At 38.2% G+C, this 21,449-nt stretch overlaps 11 protein-coding genes and 1 non-coding gene across 12 annotated transcripts, besides 2 other annotated features; 7 read left to right on the plus strand and 5 right to left on the minus strand.

Moving 5' to 3' along the window:
* Window positions 1-39: 39 nt before the first annotated feature.
* PRP21 (Prp21p) lies at window positions 40-882 on the plus strand (the record flags this gene model as incomplete). The annotated part of the gene is made up of 1 exon (NM_001181636.1): window positions 40-882. One exon carries the CDS (start codon window positions 40-42, stop codon window positions 880-882), a length of 843 nt encoding a protein of 280 aa, NP_012332.1.
* A 195-nt stretch (window positions 883-1,077) lies between these two features.
* Window positions 1,078-2,877, plus strand: ECM25 (Ecm25p; the record flags this gene model as incomplete). The annotated part of the gene is made up of 1 exon (NM_001181634.1): window positions 1,078-2,877. One exon carries the CDS (start codon window positions 1,078-1,080, stop codon window positions 2,875-2,877), a length of 1,800 nt encoding a protein of 599 aa, NP_012334.1.
* A 265-nt stretch (window positions 2,878-3,142) lies between these two features.
* Window positions 3,143-5,512, minus strand: ACO2 (aconitate hydratase ACO2; the record flags this gene model as incomplete). Its single annotated transcript, NM_001181633.1, has 1 exon — window positions 3,143-5,512. The coding sequence occupies one exon, from the start codon at window positions 5,510-5,512 to the stop codon at window positions 3,143-3,145; it is 2,370 nt and encodes a 789-aa protein (NP_012335.1).
* Window positions 5,513-5,798: 286 nt separating this feature from the next.
* On the minus strand, window positions 5,799-5,871 carry YNCJ0001C. Its single transcript has one exon. It is a non-coding gene; the product is annotated as a tRNA-Thr (tRNA).
* A 332-nt stretch (window positions 5,872-6,203) lies between these two features.
* Window positions 6,204-6,483: a long terminal repeat (Ty1 LTR).
* A 71-nt stretch (window positions 6,484-6,554) lies between these two features.
* MBB1 (Mbb1p) lies at window positions 6,555-6,881 on the minus strand (the record flags this gene model as incomplete). Its single annotated transcript, NM_001348846.1, has 1 exon — window positions 6,555-6,881. One exon carries the CDS (start codon window positions 6,879-6,881, stop codon window positions 6,555-6,557), a length of 327 nt encoding a protein of 108 aa, NP_001335786.1.
* A 661-nt stretch (window positions 6,882-7,542) lies between these two features.
* PHO90 (SPX domain-containing inorganic phosphate transporter) lies at window positions 7,543-10,188 on the plus strand (the record flags this gene model as incomplete). Its single annotated transcript, NM_001181631.1, has 1 exon — window positions 7,543-10,188. One exon carries the CDS (start codon window positions 7,543-7,545, stop codon window positions 10,186-10,188), a length of 2,646 nt encoding a protein of 881 aa, NP_012337.1.
* A 315-nt stretch (window positions 10,189-10,503) lies between these two features.
* On the plus strand, window positions 10,504-14,268 carry UBP12 (putative ubiquitin-specific protease UBP12; the record flags this gene model as incomplete). The annotated part of the gene is made up of 1 exon (NM_001181630.1): window positions 10,504-14,268. The coding sequence occupies one exon, from the start codon at window positions 10,504-10,506 to the stop codon at window positions 14,266-14,268; it is 3,765 nt and encodes a 1,254-aa protein (NP_012338.1).
* Window positions 14,269-14,361: 93 nt separating this feature from the next.
* Window positions 14,362-14,435: an origin of replication (ARS1005; Autonomously Replicating Sequence).
* A 113-nt stretch (window positions 14,436-14,548) lies between these two features.
* Window positions 14,549-15,481, minus strand: ELO1 (fatty acid elongase ELO1; the record flags this gene model as incomplete). Its single annotated transcript, NM_001181629.1, has 1 exon — window positions 14,549-15,481. One exon carries the CDS (start codon window positions 15,479-15,481, stop codon window positions 14,549-14,551), a length of 933 nt encoding a protein of 310 aa, NP_012339.1.
* Window positions 15,482-16,036: 555 nt separating this feature from the next.
* On the plus strand, window positions 16,037-17,578 carry CDC6 (AAA family ATPase CDC6; the record flags this gene model as incomplete). Its single annotated transcript, NM_001181627.1, has 1 exon — window positions 16,037-17,578. The coding sequence occupies one exon, from the start codon at window positions 16,037-16,039 to the stop codon at window positions 17,576-17,578; it is 1,542 nt and encodes a 513-aa protein (NP_012341.1).
* Window positions 17,579-18,064: 486 nt separating this feature from the next.
* On the plus strand, window positions 18,065-19,273 carry YJL193W (uncharacterized protein; the record flags this gene model as incomplete). Its single annotated transcript, NM_001181626.1, has 1 exon — window positions 18,065-19,273. One exon carries the CDS (start codon window positions 18,065-18,067, stop codon window positions 19,271-19,273), a length of 1,209 nt encoding a protein of 402 aa, NP_012342.1.
* Window positions 19,274-19,408: 135 nt separating this feature from the next.
* On the minus strand, window positions 19,409-20,113 carry SOP4 (Sop4p; the record flags this gene model as incomplete). The annotated part of the gene is made up of 1 exon (NM_001181625.1): window positions 19,409-20,113. The coding sequence occupies one exon, from the start codon at window positions 20,111-20,113 to the stop codon at window positions 19,409-19,411; it is 705 nt and encodes a 234-aa protein (NP_012343.1).
* A 372-nt stretch (window positions 20,114-20,485) lies between these two features.
* On the plus strand, window positions 20,486-21,310 carry RPS14B (40S ribosomal protein uS11 RPS14B; the record flags this gene model as incomplete). The annotated part of the gene is made up of 2 exons (NM_001181624.1): window positions 20,486-20,495; window positions 20,904-21,310. 2 exons carry the CDS (start codon window positions 20,486-20,488, stop codon window positions 21,308-21,310), a joined length of 417 nt encoding a protein of 138 aa, NP_012344.1.
* Window positions 21,311-21,449: the final 139 nt, after the last annotated feature.

Below are 21,449 nucleotides of genomic sequence, written 5' to 3' on the forward strand. Positions count from 1 at the left end.
AAAGCGTAAAACTAACAGCAATAATTTGCAGTTGTATAAATGGAACCAGAAGATACCCAGCTGAAAGAGGACATTAAAACCACAGTAAATTACATAAAGCAGCATGGTGTTGAGTTTGAGAACAAACTGCTAGAAGATGAGAGATTCTCATTCATCAAGAAAGATGACCCACTCCATGAATACTACACCAAACTCATGAATGAGCCAACAGACACTGTCAGCGGTGAAGATAATGACAGAAAGAGTGAGCGAGAGATAGCAAGGCCGCCGGATTTTCTGTTCTCTCAATATGATACTGGAATATCCCGAAGAGACATGGAAGTAATCAAATTGACAGCACGCTACTATGCAAAGGATAAAAGTATTGTTGAACAGATGATTTCAAAGGATGGTGAAGCCAGATTAAACTTTATGAACAGCTCACATCCGCTACATAAGACATTCACTGATTTTGTCGCCCAGTACAAGCGAGTATATTCTTTTACTGGTCAAGAAATCAAGAAAAGTAAGAGAACCATTTTAGATAATTGTTTTGAGAGAACACAGTATTGGGAATTTGAGAAAGATAAAGACCGGGAACATGATAAGCTCGTAGAGTTGTGCAAAATACAATTTGCAGCCATTCCATGGGATAAATTTACTCAAGTGGCAAAATTTTCTATCCCTGAAGACACAGAAATCTTCGAAGGCTCTCTAGATTTAGAACAGATGAGGCTGCGAAGAGTACAAACTGGTATTAAGTTATTCGATAGTATCAAGCCGACAAATGAAGAAGAAAAGATAGTATCCGACCAAGGTAAGCAAAAAGGAGGAGATAGTAAGGGCAAAAAGCGTAAAATTAGAGCTGTGGGAGAGACAAGGTTAAAGAAAAGTAAAAAATAAGCCTCATGAAAATCAAAGTTAGCTAGAAGTATGTAAAGGTTGATGATGCACCGTAATTGAGCACATGTATCACTATTAACGGCGTACGTATTTTGGCGTTTTTTCATGTTGATGTTATTTTGTATATAGAAAGTGAAATTCTCGAGGATATGGCCCTACTGGATAATACTATTGGTAGCGTGAAAGAAGGCCAGGATGATAGATATCAACGTTAATAACATATTTTTTAGATCTTATTCAGTTGATCCTAACTCTGGTCACGCAATTTATGTCTTTGATTCGACTTATTTGCCAGCATCTGATGAAATTGGCGATAAGCAAGTTTATGACTTGCTTATTAATGCCCTCATGGATCGATTGGTAATGAAATTGCCACAGGCACCATATTCACTGGTGATTTTTTCATCTGGGTTTTCCCAGAGAAAAATAAGCTGGGTTTACGGTATTAAAATGTTTGCAAAGTTACCCAAAGAGACCAAGTTCTATTTACAAAAGATTTTTATTGTTCATGAGTCATTCTTCGTTAGGTCGGTCTATCAAGTAATTTCAAACGCTATGAACTTTAACTTCTTGGACTCAAAAGATAGTCAGCATGATTTTCCAAGTTTAGTTCATGTCTTGGACCTGACTTCTTTATCCGAGCTAATAGATATTACGCGACTTAGAATATCGTTGAACGTGTACTTATATGATTACCAGATACGCGAACATATAAATGTCCCGGAGGAATATTATAACAGATTGACCCCTCTGGCAATAAGACAGTATAGGCAGTTAGTATTCGATAAAATTTTCAAGAAATTACAGAATGACGCTCTGTTGTGTGAATTGATATTCCAGAAGCCGGGAAACTATAAAAAGGTAAACATTTTTTTGGATATTATCAAAAGAAACAACTACATTGATTTATCTCAATGGGATATTTATTCTTTGGCATCCGTGTGGTTGAATTACTTCATTAAGAATAAAGCCAAACCTCTAATCCCAATTGAATTAATTCCGTTACCAATTGTTGATGATCTAAAGTTCACAAGTGAAACATTCCGCAAAATTATTAAATTCAACCAATACCAGGACCTCTTTATGGTCATAATTCCTTTTTTTAATAGGATCATAGCGCATGGTGAATCGACTAAACATGATTCAAGGACCCTAAGTAAAGCTTTAACTCCGGCGTTATGTAAGGAAAAACTTTCCATGATGACTAATGATCGTTTAGCTATTGGGTCGAGATATATTAAAAATTTACTGGACTTTTTCCCCGAAATCGCGAAGGAAATATCATCACCTCCTTCATCCGTATCATCGTCTTCTACTATCCCTGTTTTGCCTAAGCCAAGGAAGTCGTCGCCAACCAGATACAGTGAACTAGGCTGCTTAACCCTTCCTAGAAGTCGAAGCCCTAGTCCACAAAGATCTGTTACGTCTCCAACGTACACACCTGTCGCATTACAAAATACACCAGTCTTGAAACCTAAGTCTTCAAGCAGAAATGTTTCATCCCCATCATTCAATGCCAAACCTCCACTTCCTATTAAGGCAGTTACACGACCACAACTGTCTCTAACTTCCAATTCTAATACAGATTTGGCATTAGCTTCTTCTTCTACAGATACATTATCCTCACCGACGAAGACTCCATCAGCAGACTCGCTTCCATTGAGTAACAGCAGCACCGATTTAACGATATCAGATAATATCAAAGAAATGGTTAAGGACGAGCCAGCAAAGGATAAAAATTCTGTGGAAACAGATATATTCGTACAACAGTTTGAAAGTTTAACCCTCGTCCAAAACGCGAAGATTAAGAAGTTCGACAAAGAACTACAAGAAAAGAAGAAGAAAAATGAAACTACTTCAAAGACAGCAGATAAATTCTCTCAAAAGGGATATTCAGATATTAAAGCAAGCAACAAGGTTAGCAGGCTAGCTGCATTGTACGAAGAACGTTTACAAGGTTTACAAGTAATGAATGAAATGAAACAAAGGTGGTAACTTACATAATTGTATCTTTTTAACACATACATATTGCATATACGACAACAAAATACCCCCCACCCTTGAGTTAAGCCGTAGTTGAAGCAGTCGAGATCTCGTGTATAATATTATATATCAAACAATATTACGTTTTTTATAGTAAATAAATAAATAAATAGGTAGGTTATTTGCACCGTCTATATGCAGAGTCTATAGAATTGTGTAAACTAGCTTATGACTATTAAATCGGACTCTTAATTTTTAGCTAATATCTCTTCAGAATTTATTCGTTTCTTCGTATATTACCAATATAATTGATTGCTGAACCAGCTTTGAAAAAATCGATTTGATCTTTAGACATAGTATGTTTTGCCTTGATGGTGAACGATTCACCGTTTGGTTTAGTAATTTTAACATCAATTTCACCACCGTTATTACCATCCTTAGCAATCATGTCAACTAGGTTCAACGTTTCTAAAACATCTCCGCTTGATATTTTATCATAGTCAGATTCGTTGGCAAAAGTCAATGGCAACACACCTTGTTTCTTCAAGTTTGTCTCATGAATTCTTGCAAAAGACTTAACTAAAAGAATCTCTCCGCCTAAAAATCTTGGTGACAAAGCAGCATGCTCTCTTGCGGAACCTTCACCATAGTTATGTTCCGCTATCACGGTCCATGGTCTACCGTCTGATTTCCATTTCATCATCAAACCAGGAATATCATATTCAGTTCCGTCAAGGTCATAAGCCTTGTTGACTTCACCGGTTTCTTTGTTTTGTGCACCAATCAATGTATTGTAAGAAATGTTTTCTAGATGGCCTTTATATTTCAACCAGACGCCCGCAGCGGAAATATGATCTGTTGTACATTTACCTTCAACTTTCAAAAGCACGTTTGTCTTCAATTCCTTCCCGTTCCAAGGTTTGAATGGCTCTAATAATTGCAAACGATCAGAATTAGGGTCTACCTTAATCTCTACATTGCTATCTGGCTTTGGATCCATTTCAGGATAAAATTTGTCTCTACCGTGTTCAAATCCTCTTTTTGGTAACTCATCACCCTTTGGTGGTTGGAATTTGAAATCCTTCCCATTTGGCAATTTAATTGAGTCAGTTAGCGGATTGAACTGAGCATCTCCAGAATAACTCATCGCTGTTACTATTTCTGGGGATGTTAAGAAATTCATTGTATTCCTATTACCATCGTTTCTAGCTCTGAAATTTCTATTGAATGATGTAAAAATAGTGTTCGTTTCTTTTGATGTTTTCGAGACATCTTCCCTATTCCATTGTCCGATACAAGGGCCGCATGCATTTGCTAAAACTTTGGCACCATTTTCTTGGAAAATATCGATGATTCCATCTCTTTCCAAGGTAGCTCTAATTTGTTCTGAACCAGGGGTGACAAAGAAGGGGATACGTGGTTTCAAGCCGGCTTTGGAAGCTTGCTTGACCAAGTCGACAACACGACTCATGTCTTGATAAGATGAATTGGTACATGATCCAATCAAACCAGCGCTAACTTTTTGGGGCCAGTTTTCCTTCAAACTTTTTTCGGCATATTGAGATATTGGGGTTGAAAGGTCTGGTGTAAATGGACCATTAACGTGAGGTTCAATTGCGGATAAGTCAATTTCAATAACTTTATCGTATTGAGCATCTTTGTCGGCTCTTAAGAAGTTAAACTTGTTTAAAGCAACATCAGCTGCTTCAGCGACCTCTGCTCTATTAGTTGCTTGCAAATAACGCTTGTGAGCTTCTTGGTAAGGGAAAGTTGACGTTGTAGCACCGATTTCAGCTCCCATATTACAGATGGTTGCCATACCTGTGCAAGATAGAGTGGATACACCTTCGCCGAAGTACTCGACGATATAACCAGTACCACCTCTGACAGTTAGTAAACCAGCGAGCTTTGTGATTACATCTTTAGGAGTGGACCATCCGTTTAACTTTCCGGTCAATTTAACACCTAAAATTTTTGGTGCTTTTAATTCCCATGGAGTGCCTGTGAGGGCATCAACTGCATCCGCACCACCAACCCCGATGGCAATAGCTCCCAGACCGCCTGCATTTGGTGTATGGGAATCAGTACCTAGCATCATTAGACCTGGAGCTGAGAAATTTTCCAAAACAATCTGGTGAATGATACCAGAACCTGGGCCCCAGAATTGAATTCCATATCTCTTTGCGCAACTCTCCAAGAAATCGAAAACTTCTTGGTTGGTAGCTATGGAAGAGGGTAAATCTTTAGTTTCACCGTCCTTACCTACAATTAAATGATCACAATGTATGGATGCTGGGACAGATGTTTGATTTAGACCGGTGGTCATGAATTGTAGAAGCGCCATTTGGGCAGAAGCGTCCTGCATAGCTACACGGTCTGGGTTTAGCTTCAAGTATTTATTACCACGGATGGTGGACAGATCAGAAGAAGTAATCGATTCTTCAGGATCGCAAAGATGCGAGTATAAAATTTTTTCTGCTAGTGTCAATGGAGCATTGTTTGTTATTTGTTTAATCTTGTCTAGGTTGGTCAAAAGTTTTGCATAAGGTGGCACTTTTGTTTGAAAATTTTTAGATACAGAGGGGAACATATTGGCATGTGTTGCCAAATGCCTCTTTATATAAAACCTATTAGCTGAAGATAGCATCGAATCTCTTGCTTATTGCTCTTAGAGTTTTATGTTTAAAGAAAGTCGAAAATTCTTATTTTTGCAAGTGCGCAAATCGAATAATACGAAAAGATGAAAATATTTTAGTTTATATACATGTTTGATGCCATACCATCTATTGACATAATCTACGATGTGAGAGCTGTATGATATTGTGGAACTTTGTATATATTGAAAAAATTTTCCAGTGGAATTTTACTCGCGATGACTCAAGAGCGTGAAAAAAAAAAAAAAAAAAAAATTAATTGCTAAAAAATCAAATATATGCTTCCAATCGGATTTGAACCGATGATCTCCACATTACTAGTGTGGCGCCTTACCAACTTGGCCATAGAAGCTTCTATTTTATATTTGCCTGACCTATTTTAACGGTTATATTCCACAAACATTTTAATCATGAAGCAATTTTTTTGATGTTGATGTGAGAGTAATAAGCACTGTGCTGAGAAGAGGATCAACAACATGATATTCTACGGAACGTAAAGGATACAATGTTATTGGACTAAGAATCGTCTATCATCTTAAGAAATGGGTGGATGATCGGACAATTATTGAGAAGGTTTCATTGTGGAGAACAAATCGCAATATTGTGCAATCCTTTAGATATGTCAAGATAAAATACTAGGGAGGCTTCGCCCATTCATTAAAGAGTATAGCTACCGCATACTGTTTAGTAGTATACTATCACATGTGGTGTAAAAAGATAACATAAAGATTGAGAATCAGTCATCAAATGTAATGGAAGCTGAAAATGCAAGGATTGATAGTGTAATAGGAACGAAACATATGAAAACGGAATGAGGAATAGTCGTATTATTAGTATGTATAGATTCCATTTGAGAATTCTTATATCCTCGAGGGGAACTTCTAGTATATTCTGTATACATAATATTGTAGCCTCTATCAACAACGGAATCCCAACAATTATCTCAAAACTCACTTATATCTCACAAAACACTCAATAGCGACCCTTAAATGTTACTGAACCTCATATTGTTTCGCTCTGCTCCCTTATATATTGTTAATGCAATCGGGACAGCTCACTGACTGAACGGTGAATAGTGGCTCCCGGAAAGCTGAGAGTTGTGAACTCGCCACCTCTGTTAAGTAAGTCGTAAGCTGTTAAAGCTGCGTCACGAGTAATGAGCTGCCAGTTCGGCCTCTGATCGCTGTACTTTATGGTAAAAAGATAGTTCCTAGTAGAAGACGAGTCATACTCGTAAACAAGCACCGCTGGATACTCTTCTCTATCAAGACGTAAAGCGTACTTGTAATCTCTAAGTTCGCCAATCCAAATTTCTGATATGCCACTCATTATCCTCACCCCACATGCTGACACCTTATACATTCAATATCTCCCTTCTCCTACTTAACCTTATGTTACCCTTTTTTTTTGGCTTGCATTTATATTTGGTTTACATAGCAACAACCGATAGCGGGTAACAGCATTAAGCTTCCCATCTCCCGTTCACTGTTATTACCTTTGGCACGTAAAGGGCCGGCTAATAATGTCGTATTTCCACTGATTTGGATGTATGTTGCATGGTGCTAGATTGTGAATAAATCATTTCCACTGGTTTCTAGCAGAGGTAAGAAAATCAGTAGTAGCGGCAGCAGCCAAGAAAAATGGCAGCCTGGCAAGCAGCGAAGGCCATCTGTGCTGCATTTCCACACTCCTTGTATGACTGCATACGCATAAAGAGGTGCCTTGCTGTAGGCGTATATGATCCTAAGCAACAGAGAAACCACGGTTCTCTTCTCTTCTTATTTCGTTATTGTCTTCCCTTTTTACTATGGGTAAAGTCGCCCTAAAGCGGGGCGCTCACAATATCGCCGCAGCTACAGCCGTTTTTTTTTTTTTTGTTTTTTTTTGCGCTGCTTCTCGAAGAATGAATGGCTCACTGAAAAATTTTGATTCATCGATATAAAGAACACTGTTCACTTCGATGTCATCCGGCCAATAAAGTTGTTTTTAGGATAAACGAGTAAGTGGTAGCTGGTACAGGATCATGAGATTTTCACACTTCTTGAAGTACAATGCTGTCCCAGAATGGCAAAACCATTATATGGACTACAGCGAGCTGAAAAATCTTATTTACACGCTACAAACAGATGAACTTCAGGTTGGTGATAACGAAGAAGGATTTGGCGCAGGAAAGAGCTCTAACATTACAGATAGGTTCAAAAACAAGTTTTCTTTTAAAAATGCGAAGGAAGATACGTCTTCCGGTATGAACAAAGATGCAGGCATCGTTGAGGAAACCATCGAGTTGCGAGAGTTGCCTACTGCTCAGACGGTCGCTGCCAAACCTTCTCCTTTCAGAAGAATGAAGGAAAAGATATTTTACAAAAGAAGGTCGTCTTCCGCATCGTCCGTCTCCTCCACGGCCAACGAAAATCTGCAATTAGACACTTATGATACGTTTGTTGGTGATTTAACAGCTGAAAAACAGAAAGTAGATGATTTTTATAAGAGGACAGAAGCGAAGTTCTACGACAAATTTGACGCGCTGGTGAAGGACCTGAAGAAAATCGGAGTTATAGAATACGATATCGACGATGATACTCTGTTTAACGAACCGATTGCCAGCACAAATGACGAAGTTCCCCCACTAGACTTGGATGATGACGAAGACGACGACGAATTTTACGATGATCAATCTAATATTGAAGATAATACTGCTTTGCTGCATCATTCGCAGTATAACATTAAGTCTCAGAAAAAATCGCTGTTGAAGAAGTCGATCGTAAACCTATATATCGATCTTTGCCAGTTGAAGTCGTTCATCGAATTGAACCGCATTGGGTTTGCAAAAATTACAAAGAAATCAGACAAAGTTCTTCACTTGAATACAAGAACCGAACTGATCGAATCGGAGCAGTTTTTCAAAGACACATATGCATTCCAGGCAGAAACGATCGAATTGCTAAATTCCAAAATTTCCCAGCTAGTCACATTTTATGCGCGCATCACTGACCGGCCTCATAATATCTCGCATAGCAAGCAAGAGTTGAAATCCTACCTGCATGACCACATTGTTTGGGAAAGAAGTAACACTTGGAAAGACATGTTGGGACTGCTATCGCAAGCTGACGAGTTGACACCAAAGGAAACAGAATATAATGCAAATAAGCTGGTAGGCAAGTTAGATTTGGAATACTACAGATGGCCACTACCCAGACCGATAAACTTAAAATTCACTAGTATAAACAACGTTGCACTACCGAAATTATTTTTCACCAAGAAAGCATACAAGATTTACTTTATTATTCTAGTCACTGGACTCTTGTTAGGAATAAAGACCTTCAACGACGCTGCTCAGCACCGCTGCATGGCCCTTGTCGAGTGTGTCGCCTTTTTGTGGGCTAGTGAGGCCATCCCATTACACATTACAGCATTCCTTGTACCACTACTTGTAGTCCTTTTCAAAGTCCTAAAAACCTCCGACGGGGCTATAATGAGTGCTGCAAGCGCTTCATCAGAAATTTTGGCCGCCATGTGGTCTTCTACAATTATGATTCTGCTGGCAGGTTTTACTTTGGGTGAAGTACTTGCACAATATAACATCGCCAAAGTTCTTGCCTCGTGGTTGTTGGCCTTCGCTGGTTGTAAACCCAGAAACGTTCTTTTAATGGCAATGTGTGTCGTGTTCTTCCTATCAATGTGGATTTCCAATGTCGCAGCACCTGTTCTAACATATTCGTTGTTATCTCCCCTATTGGATGCCATGGATGCAGATAGCCCATTTGCGCAAGCATTGGTGTTAGGTGTAGCGTTGGCTGCAAATATCGGTGGTATGTCTTCACCAATCTCTTCACCTCAAAACATCATTTCCATGTCGTACTTGAAACCCTATGGTATTGGCTGGGGCCAATTCTTTGCTGTTGCATTGCCATCTGGTATCCTGGCCATGCTTTTGGTTTGGATTTTATTGTTCACTACTTTCAAGATGAATAAGACCAAATTGGAAAAATTTAAGCCTATTAAGACGAAATTCACAGTTAAGCAGTATTATATCATTACTGTCACTGTGGCCACTATTTTGTTGTGGTGTGTGGAAAGCCAGATTGAAGGTGCTTTTGGGTCATCAGGTCAAATTGCAATCATTCCCATCGTTTTGTTTTTTGGTACCGGATTACTATCAACACAAGATTTAAATGCCTTTCCGTGGTCAATCGTTATTTTGGCAATGGGAGGTATTGCTTTGGGGAAGGCCGTCTCATCCTCGGGTTTGCTATCAACCATTGCAAAAGCATTACAAAAGAAAATTGAGAATGATGGTGTTTTTGCCATTCTATGTATTTTCGGTATCCTGATGTTGGTTGTGGGTACTTTCGTCTCGCATACAGTATCCGCTATTATCATCATTCCCTTGGTGCAAGAAGTTGGTGACAAGCTTGGCAACCCCAAAGCTGCTCCTATCCTTGTTTTCGGTTGTGCATTATTGTCATCCTGTGGTATGGGACTAGCTTCTTCGGGGTTCCCCAATGTCACTGCCATCTCTAAAGTAGATAGAAAGGGCGATCGCTATTTAAGTGTCATGACTTTCTTAACGAGAGGTGTTCCAGCTTCTATTTTGGCTTTCCTATGTGTCATTACTCTAGGTTATGGTATCATGGCATCTGTTGTCAAGGGTAACGCAACCTCTGCGTAAGAGATACGTCTACGATAGCATGTAACAGCGTATATATAATCTATATGTATTCGATTAATCCAACACTTCTGTTGTGTAGTCTAATGTTCGAAAAAAAGGTACGCTTCCCTGTTATAATCAGGTATATTTCGTTATTCTTATAAGCTAAAAGATTAAAAATTTTTCCACTTTCCTTGAAATTTGGTCGGTTCGTGGAAAAATATTATTACGTATTGAAGAAGTGCATGAAGATAAAAGATGGGATTACTGGAAAAATAAAGGGAGGAAAATCCTGCAGAACGTTGTTGTTTCAATCGAAGGTTTCTTCATTCGAAAATGGGTTCTTCAGATGTTTCAAGTCGTGAATGTTCATTGGTTTATAATGAAGATCCCGATTTCACCGATGGCACAACACCATGTGATCGGTTGGGAGTGGACTTGATGAATGTTCTAGATGACAAGGATGAAATAAAGCAAGAGTCTGTCCCAGTCTCAGATCGTGAAATTGAGGATACGGAATCCGATGCTTCCGCTGTTTCTTCATTTGCTAGCGCTAATGAGTTAATAGCTGAGCCACACGCTGCAAGTGAAACTAATCTTGGAACTAATGGTCAAGATGGAAGAAATGTCTTAGAACAACAAAGAGACGTGGTTGCTAGACTAATAGAAGAAAACAAGGAAACGCAAAAAGAGGGTGATAAAGTCTGTATTGTCCCCAAGGTTTGGTACGATAAATTTTTCGACCCCGATGTTACCGATCCTGAAGATATAGGCCCTATTAATACACGCATGATTTGCAGAGACTTTGAAAATTTTGTGCTTGAGGATTACAATAGATGTCCGTATCTGTCTATTGCAGAGCCTGTTTTCAATTTTCTATCAGAAATTTACGGCATGACAAGTGGCTCTTACCCAGTGGTAACTAATTTGGTTATCAACCAAACCACAGGGGAGTTAGAGACAGAATACAATAAATGGTTTTTCAGACTACATTACCTGACCGAAAAACAAGACGGGAGGAAAAGGAGGCATGGCCAGGACGATTCAATAATGTACCTCTCGATGTCTGCGTTGAATTTAGTACGTGATTTGGTTGAAAAGAGTATGAATCTGTTTTTTGAGAAAGCTGATCATCTAGACGTGAATGCGGTGGATTTTAAAATTTGGTTTGTGTCAGAGGGATCTGATATTGCCACAGATAGCAATGTTAGTACTTTTTTGAATTCTTCATATGAAATAACTCCGCTTCAATTTCTCGAACTACCGATAAAGAAACTACTAATACCAGACATGTTTGAAAACCGTTTAGACAAGATAACTTCAAATCCGAGTGACCTTGTCATAGAAATTAAACCTATAGAAGGGAATCACCATTGGCCTTCAAACTATTTTGCTTATAATAAACTCGAACCAGCATCAGGTACTACTGGTTTGGTCAATTTGGGAAATACATGTTACATGAATTCTGCGTTGCAATGCCTGGTACACATTCCGCAGTTGCGTGATTATTTCCTTTATGATGGTTATGAAGACGAAATCAATGAAGAAAATCCTCTTGGGTACCACGGCTATGTGGCTAGGGCATTTAGTGACTTGGTTCAGAAGTTGTTTCAAAACAGGATGAGCATAATGCAAAGAAATGCTGCTTTCCCCCCTTCAATGTTCAAATCCACTATCGGGCACTTTAATTCGATGTTTTCTGGTTATATGCAACAGGATTCTCAAGAATTTTTAGCCTTCCTGTTAGACAGTTTACATGAAGATTTGAACAGGATAATAAAGAAAGAATACACAGAAAAACCATCATTATCTCCTGGTGATGACGTGAATGATTGGAATGTAGTCAAGAAACTGGCAGACGATACTTGGGAGATGCATTTAAAGAGAAATTGTTCCGTTATAACGGATTTATTTGTCGGGATGTACAAATCAACGCTATATTGTCCCGAATGTCAAAATGTTTCTATAACGTTTGACCCGTATAATGATGTTACATTGCCGCTTCCGGTTGATACAGTGTGGGATAAAACTATAAAAATTTTTCCCATGAACTCTCCACCACTTCTTCTTGAAGTTGAGTTAAGCAAATCGTCCACTTATATGGACTTGAAGAATTATGTTGGTAAAATGTCGGGCCTAGATCCAAATACACTATTTGGCTGTGAGATTTTCAGTAATCAAATCTATGTTAACTATGAGTCAACAGAGTCGAATGCTCAATTTTTAACCTTGCAGGAATTGATCAAACCTGCTGATGACGTTATTTTTTATGAATTACCAGTAACAAATGACAATGAAGTAATTGTTCCCGTATTGAATACTAGAATTGAAAAAGGCTACAAAAATGCAATGTTATTTGGAGTCCCTTTCTTTATTACGTTAAAAGAAGATGAATTGAATAATCCAGGTGCAATAAGAATGAAATTGCAAAACAGGTTTGTCCATTTAAGTGGTGGGTATATCCCATTTCCTGAACCTGTAGGAAATCGAACCGATTTTGCTGATGCTTTTCCATTATTAGTAGAAAAATATCCAGATGTTGAATTTGAACAATATAAAGATATACTACAGTATACGTCTATTAAGGTGACTGACAAGGATAAATCCTTTTTTTCCATCAAGATTCTGTCTGTAGAAAAAGAGCAGCAATTTGCTAGTAATAACCGAACAGGGCCTAATTTCTGGACCCCTATCTCCCAGTTAAACCTTGACAAAGCTACAGATATAGACGATAAACTTGAAGATGTGGTGAAGGATATCTACAATTATTCATCCTTAGTAGATTGTGCTGAAGGGGTCCTTATGCAAGTGGATGATGAGGGAGATACCGAGGGTAGTGAAGCAAAGAATTTTTCCAAGCCCTTCCAATCGGGAGATGATGAAGAAAATAAAGAAACTGTAACAAATAATGAAAATGTAAATAATACTAATGATCGGGATGAAGATATGGAACTAACAGATGATGTTGAAGAAGATGCAAGTACAGAGCCAGAATTAACAGATAAGCCAGAGGCGTTAGATAAAATTAAGGATAGCTTGACTTCCACTCCGTTTGCGATTCTTTCTATGAATGATATTATTGTTTGTGAGTGGAGCGAATTGGGTTCAAATGAGGCATTTTCCGATGATAAAATATATAACTGGGAAAATCCAGCTACTTTGCCTAACAAAGAGTTGGAGAACGCTAAGTTGGAAAGATCTAACGCTAAGGAAAGAACCATAACCTTGGACGATTGTCTCCAATTATTTTCCAAACCAGAAATACTAGGATTAACCGATTCGTGGTACTGCCCTACATGCAAGGAACATCGTCAGGCTACCAAACAAATACAACTTTGGAATACACCAGATATTCTGCTAATTCACCTTAAAAGGTTTGAAAGTCAAAGGTCTTTTAGCGATAAAATTGATGCCACGGTTAATTTCCCCATTACAGATTTGGATCTGTCGAGGTACGTTGTCTATAAAGATGATCCCAGAGGTTTAATCTATGACCTGTATGCAGTAGATAACCACTATGGTGGTTTGGGTGGTGGGCACTATACCGCGTACGTAAAGAATTTTGCCGACAATAAATGGTACTATTTTGATGATTCTCGAGTAACTGAAACTGCGCCAGAAAATAGTATAGCTGGATCGGCTTATTTGCTATTTTACATTCGCCGTCATAAAGATGGCAATGGATTAGGCAGCTCTAAACTACAGGAAATAATCCAAAAGTCACGCCACGGATATGATGAGCGTATCAAAAAGATATACGATGAACAGATGAAGTTGTATGAATTTAATAAGACTGACGAGGAGGAAGATGTTTCTGATGATATGATAGAATGTAATGAAGATGTGCAGGCCCCTGAATATAGTAATCGTAGTTTGGAGGTTGGGCATATTGAAACTCAGGACTGCAACGACGAAGATGACAATGATGATGGTGAGAGGACAAATTCAGGTAGGAGAAAGTTAAGATTGTTGAAAAAAGTCTACAAGAATAATTCAGGCTTGGGTTCATCGAGTACGTCTGAAATATCTGAGGGATGCCCAGAAAACGAAGTCGCTGATTTGAATTTAAAAAATGGTGTGACACTAGAATCGCCAGAATAATGACATGAGTTTATATGATAGATAAAATTAATAAATTTCCACATGTATAATACTTTTCAATCTTTTTCGCCTACTATTTACTGCCTAGGCTAATAAATTATATGTTTTTGTCCTGGGCGCGACATTCCAAAAAAAAAATAAAAAAGAAGAGAAAATACTGGCTTATGAATACAAAAATTACATAAACGAAGCAAAATGATTATTTCGAATAAAACAGTCTATATATAAGTCAAATACAAGATAGGAAGAAAAACAGAAAAAAACAAAACAGAAGGACTGGTTAATTGTTTTTGTTGATCTTCTTCTTACCACTAGCACTTCCACGTTTGTAAACCTCAATATAGAAAGAGATGAACAAAAACAAGTAGGATGTAAGAATGGCTGCACCAGCAGCAATAGCCGTCATTGAACCTAAGCAATCCTCACACTGTGGAGTACAAGCATTTTTGAAATATGCAGCAACAATCTTCTGATAAAGCACGTAATAAACGACAATGAGATCAAGCATGAACTGCACAATTTGTAGTCTTGTAACCCAGGCTTTCCACCAAACACGAATTCCGCTAGCAGAAAGGAAATAATACCAATACATAAGAACGTGAACAGCTAAGTTTAAGGTGACAGGAACCCATGTAACTGCTGTGTAACCAACCAATTGATTATAGCACAGTAAAGCTGTAGCACCATGATGGTATGTATGTAGGAAAGTCAACTTTCTATGTTTCAACACCATCAAGACAGTGTCTGCGAACTCCACAAACTTTGTCATATAGTTGAGATAATATAATGTCTCCATCGGTTGCGTCCACGATTCAACATTACAAACAGCAAAATACAGCCCATGGCGATACACTATGGGTAGCATCTGTTCCACCATCAAAATCAACCATAAAAAGGAAACAGAAGTCAACATCAAGTTATGGACTTGAGAAATAAATCTCAACTTGAGAGGTTTACATGACTTTACCAGGGACCTCCCGCCAAATATAACCACATAATACATGGCAATAAAAAGCAGTACCGGACGAGGTTCACTCAAAGGCTGCTTCCCAACGGTAAACTCAAAATCCTTTGGCTGGAAGCGACCTGCAGTGGCCCACCCAACCGCACGATTGAAATAGTCCCACAAATAAATATTAAAAAAAGGCCTATCTATTGTTGGGCGAAACCTAGAGGCTTTCTCGAGGCAAAAATTTTTCCAATCACTTACCATACTTGCTTGCAAATTTAGCTCTCAAGTTCCTTAAAATTGATAAGGTATCCTACCTTAATATTCATATCAGTTAGTCTTATATACTTCTACCTCTTTTTCTGGCTTCCTTTCTTTCCCTTATGTCCTTCGGTTTACTAATCCGTAAAGCCGACGCGGGTAAGCCAAGACCCTGAGTTTAGAACTAATATTTCGTCACGTCACGTAAGTGCAAGGTAATAAAAGCAGCAGAAATATCTGTAGTTTCAACAAAATATGTCTGGCTTGCGATTTGTTGTGTTTTGAAACTAGTTGCTAGTCTGCATTCCTTTGTTTTCCCTGAATTACCCAAAGAAGAAAGCGACGCGAGGCCTCACGCGTCGGAGTTTCCAGATCAGGAAATTACCCACTTAGGAAATTGAGTTGGCTGGCAGAAAAGATATAACGCCATCTTGAAAAATAGTATTAGTTAGTCTATTTTTTCATTTATATAGTAGAGGTATATTCTCTGGAAGAACAATTTTGGAATATTCAGAACACTGCGCTGCACTATTTTCATCAATAGTACCATATACGTTCATGTCAGCTATACCAATAACTCCAACTAAGCGTATCAGAAGAAATCTATTTGACGATGCTCCAGCAACGCCTCCACGACCTTTGAAAAGAAAAAAGTTGCAGTTCACAGATGTTACACCAGAATCATCCCCAGAAAAACTGCAGTTTGGCTCACAGTCTATTTTTTTGAGGACAAAGGCACTTTTGCAGAAGTCATCTGAGCTAGTCAACTTGAATAGCAGCGATGGTGCATTGCCAGCAAGAACAGCAGAGTACGAACAAGTTATGAATTTTTTGGCGAAGGCAATTTCTGAACACAGGTCCGATTCACTGTACATCACGGGTCCGCCTGGCACTGGCAAGACTGCCCAGCTTGATATGATTATAAGACAGAAGTTCCAGTCCCTCCCATTGTCGCTCTCCACGCCACGCTCGAAGGACGTGCTGAGACATACGAATCCGAACTTGCAGAATTTGTCCTGGTTTGAATTGCCCGATGGAAGGCTAGAATCCGTGGCGGTAACCAGTATTAATTGTATATCGTTGGGAGAGCCGTCCTCCATTTTCCAGAAGATTTTCGATTCCTTCCAAGATCTGAATGGCCCAACATTGCAAATAAAAAACATGCAGCATCTACAGAAGTTCTTAGAGCCTTATCATAAGAAAACTACGTTTGTGGTTGTGTTGGACGAGATGGACAGGCTATTGCATGCTAACACGAGCGAGACACAATCAGTTAGAACTATTCTTGAATTATTCCTTTTGGCGAAATTGCCTACTGTGAGTTTTGTGTTAATCGGTATGGCTAATAGTCTAGATATGAAAGATAGGTTTCTTTCCAGGTTAAATTTGGACAGAGGGTTGTTACCGCAAACTATAGTTTTTCAGCCATACACTGCTGAGCAAATGTATGAAATCGTCATTCAAAAAATGAGTAGTCTGCCCACTATTATCTTCCAACCGATGGCCATCAAATTCGCAGCAAAGAAGTGTGCTGGAAATACGGGTGACCTTCGAAAACTTTTTGATGTCTTAAGGGGAAGTATCGAAATCTATGAGTTAGAAAAGCGGTTTCTGCTTTCACCAACAAGAGGATCATTGAACTCTGCGCAAGTTCCTTTGACGCCAACTACTTCTCCGGTAAAGAAATCGTATCCAGAACCACAAGGTAAAATAGGCTTGAACTACATAGCCAAGGTCTTCTCAAAATTCGTGAACAATAATTCTACGAGAACGAGGATAGCCAAACTAAACATCCAGCAAAAATTAATTCTTTGCACCATAATTCAATCACTGAAGCTAAATTCCGATGCTACAATCGACGAATCGTTTGATCATTATATCAAAGCGATAACAAAAACTGATACTTTAGCACCATTGCAGAGAAATGAATTTTTGGAAATCTGTACAATTTTAGAAACTTGTGGGCTGGTTTCAATCAAAAAGACAAAGTGTAAAGGGAAAACCAAGAGATTTGTTGATAAGATTGATGTTGATCTCGACATGCGAGAATTTTATGATGAGATGACCAAAATTTCAATTTTGAAACCTTTCCTTCACTAGTCAGCTAATAGATTTATTTTTTCTTTTTTTTTTACAGTTCCACTTGCATCCCTCATTTTTCACATTCCTTTTTTTATAGAAAAGCATATCACTATATAAAAATTCTATTATAGTTGTAACAGCATAGCATATTATAGACTTTTTTTTTCTGGAAACGGTTAAACCGTTTGGCTGAGATGCAATGATATACGCAACATTGCATTCAAAGAAATTGCAAAAAAGACACAATAAAACGTAATTTGTACAAATATTTTACTATCATTAGCTACTGGATGCAGAATGGATGATTGTTAGGGGGAGGTGGGGTACAATTGTTTGTTTTTGATACATTTTCTCTTTCAAATCGCAACCAATTCACTCTGCTAATGTGATAACAATGGCGCCTGTCGGAAAGGTGAAAAAAAAAAAATGCAAACAAATAAATTGGCACGGTGTGACATATGCCTTCTATAATAATGAAGGAACTCGAAGAAAAAGGGGAAAACGATGTTTCAACAGCTGTCGGCATCCATTAGGCACAATGCACACATAATTTTTTTATGCATAAGTTGGTATTTTATTTCATCGTTGGCATCTCAGGTAACGAAGCAGGTACTAACGGTTTGCCCATTACCACTTTTTTTGGGTGAGTTTCAGTTCATTTATACTGCTGTGCTAGCATGGTTTACGTGTTATATTGCATATAGTTTCCCAGGATTCTATCGCATATTTCCTAATGGTACTTTTCCGGAATATTATATCGACGACAGAGAAACTAGCCGTGCAGCTAGGAAAGAATCAAAACTATCCTCCCTCATTATACCGCCCTCTAAACCAATCCTGCAAACAGTTCTACCTTTAGGTCTTTTCCAATTTGTAGGGAAATATTTTGGGCATACAGCTACCTCTTTGGTGCCTGTTTCCACGGTTGCAAGTATAAAAACGCTATCCCCCATGTTTATCCTTTTGCTCCAAAAGATTTTGAAAATATCCACTTTGAAAATTACTTTAACTCTTATCTTTAGTTTATGCACTTTAGTTCTTGGAGTTTGGATTATAGTTCAAGAAGATAATCGTTCACCGGCCTCTTCCAATGAGCTGAGAGAATTCTCTAAATACGGCGTAATATGCGCTATGATATCAATGTTCATTTTTGTCTTGCAAAATATATATGGCAAGACCGTGTTCACGTACAGATCTCAAACAGATGAATCTCAAAGTAATTCTGGATTCTCACGGCAAGAATCACCTTTACCCTTATATGAAAAGTTGGATGAGAAACTTGTTGCGAAAAAGAAACCTAAATCATATGACAAATTGACTTTAATGATTTATATTTCCCTTGTTGGATTTTGTTTATCGTTTGGCTGGTTTATCACTCTAGAATTTCCTGTACTATTTAGGTATTTTTTTCAAATTAACAGCTCTTCTACAGTAATAAAAGCTTTTCCAGTCTCTTTATTTTTACTGAACGGGACATTCCACTTCATTCAGGCAATGATTACATTTCATTTACTGGGTGAGGTCTCAACTTTAACATATTCAATAGCGAATCTGATGAAGCGCTTTGCCATTATTGCGGTTAGTTGGGTCTTTATTGGAAGAAGAATTACTTGGCTGCAAGTGTTCGGTTTGGTTCTGAACACATTAGGGTTATTCCTTTATGAAAGATGCACATCACAATCGAAAATAAAAGCGAAAATACGTCCTGAGTAGTTTAACATGATAGAATATAAATGCAAATAATATTTATTCCCTTTAGGAAATACGGGTGTTTTGAATTTACTTATCTGTACCATACATAAAATTTACATATAATAATAGAATCTTTATCAACACATAATAGTCACTCTACTTTGAGGCAACGGCAGCATACTTTTCTCTTTGTTTTCTTTTTGCCTCCTCTCTGATGGCTCGAGCTGTTTCGGGGTCCAACTTTTCTACTATGATTGGGAAAACGACAAGGGCAATTAAGGTAATAACGCCCGCCAGTTTCCAACGTGAGTTCAAAATATTACCCACAATACCTGTAGAAAAGATACTGACGTTTCTAGCCTGTAAATAAGATCTAATCGGGGCCTTATGTAAAAGCTCCACTGTAATATAAGGGTGCACCTTCATAGATTGTAATTTTTCTGGGTACGTTATATCTTTGGATGGGAAATATTCTCTTCCAAAAAAGTTCTTGAACGCGTTCAATTGTAAGGTGCCATTCTCTAAATTCTTGAATTCAATAAGAATTCTGTTTGGCTTCAGATTGAAGTCCATAGATGCTGGGTACATCACATAGTATGTCGTTTCATTAACACCGTCGTTTAAAGGGAGATTAGCGAATTCAAAGTTGCCTTCGTCATCTTGAAACATGGTCGTAGATGTGTAAGGATATTCTGTCGAAAAATTGCCGATCTGATAAAGTTTGAAACTTGTTCTAGTTGAAACAAAGCCGGTGATGTTACTTGCTGCTAAGTCTAAGCGACCCTTAATGGTCCCTCTCCTGGCCGTAGCACTGGCGACATAAATAAATGCACTGAGTAAAAGAACAATCTGTGAAAACATCGTCACACTGCTCTTTCACTTGTTGATCAAATTTACTTTGATGATATTTAATGGCTTGACAAATTCGTTCATCTTAATTTCATACATAATTTCATCCTGAAATCCTCGATCATTTTCGAGACTGTTTTTCGAGCTTGATTTTATATGTGGTGTAAACACATCATTGTACATCCTTGCACCACACTGAAAAGAATATGGAAAAAATTTCAAACTTTTTAATGGGTGATAGACTTGAAAAACAAAACGGAATAAAAGATATAGTCGCAAGAACTTGCCTTCTACGAGTATAAAAGCGGTACTATTCCTTCTGTATGCATCTTCATCGCAAGAGAGAAAAAGACTGAAATCAACAACTCCCAATAACAATTAAGAATGGCTAACGGTACGTGAAAGGGGTGATATCCTGTTTAAAACCATTTAGTTATTCTTTTTTTCAGATGGAGACTGTGATCGGGTAGCGCATGATGTTATTATTGGAATTTTATTTTTTTTGCAACTTTGAAGCACTCCTAACTATATTGCAATAGTGTTATGAGATGCTACTTATGTTTGTAAGGCCATGAAATTCTGTAATACGGAGTTAAAATTTCTGCAATAAAGCACTTCAATGCTATTGTGTTATAGAGGCTCTGCGCTCACCCTTAATACTGTATCATCTGTAATAAAGAATGTTTATCTTAAAAGGATTGTAACTAAATGGTTGTTAGATAGTGACTCATTCGTTTATTTTTTAATAATCGAAAAAGCAGAAGTTCTGTTTACTAACAACTATACCTCTTATCATGTATAGACCTTGTTCAAGCTCGCGATAACTCTCAAGTCTTTGGTGTTGCCAGAATCTACGCCTCCTTTAACGATACCTTTGTACATGTTACCGATTTATCTGGTAAGGAAACTATCGCCAGAGTTACTGGTGGTATGAAAGTCAAGGCCGACAGAGACGAATCATCTCCATACGCTGCTATGTTGGCTGCCCAAGATGTTGCCGCTAAGTGTAAGGAAGTCGGTATCACTGCCGTTCACGTTAAGATCAGAGCTACTGGTGGTACCAGAACCAAGACCCCAGGACCAGGTGGTCAAGCCGCTTTGAGAGCTTTGGCCAGATCTGGTTTGAGGATTGGCCGTATCGAAGACGTTACTCCAGTCCCATCAGACTCCACCAGAAAGAAGGGTGGTAGAAGAGGTAGAAGATTATGATTTCTTTTTTTTTTACTCTATTAACGCATGGAAATACGGCTTTACCTTCTCACATAAATATAGTTTGTTTAATTAATAAAGCCAATATAAACATTTGCATATTCGACTTCGTGCATGCAGAAATGCGGCAGATAAATTC

Source organism: Saccharomyces cerevisiae, chromosome X, assembly GCF_000146045.2.
Source record: "Saccharomyces cerevisiae S288C chromosome X, complete sequence".
In the NCBI taxonomy this organism is placed as follows: domain Eukaryota; kingdom Fungi; phylum Ascomycota; class Saccharomycetes; order Saccharomycetales; family Saccharomycetaceae; genus Saccharomyces; species Saccharomyces cerevisiae.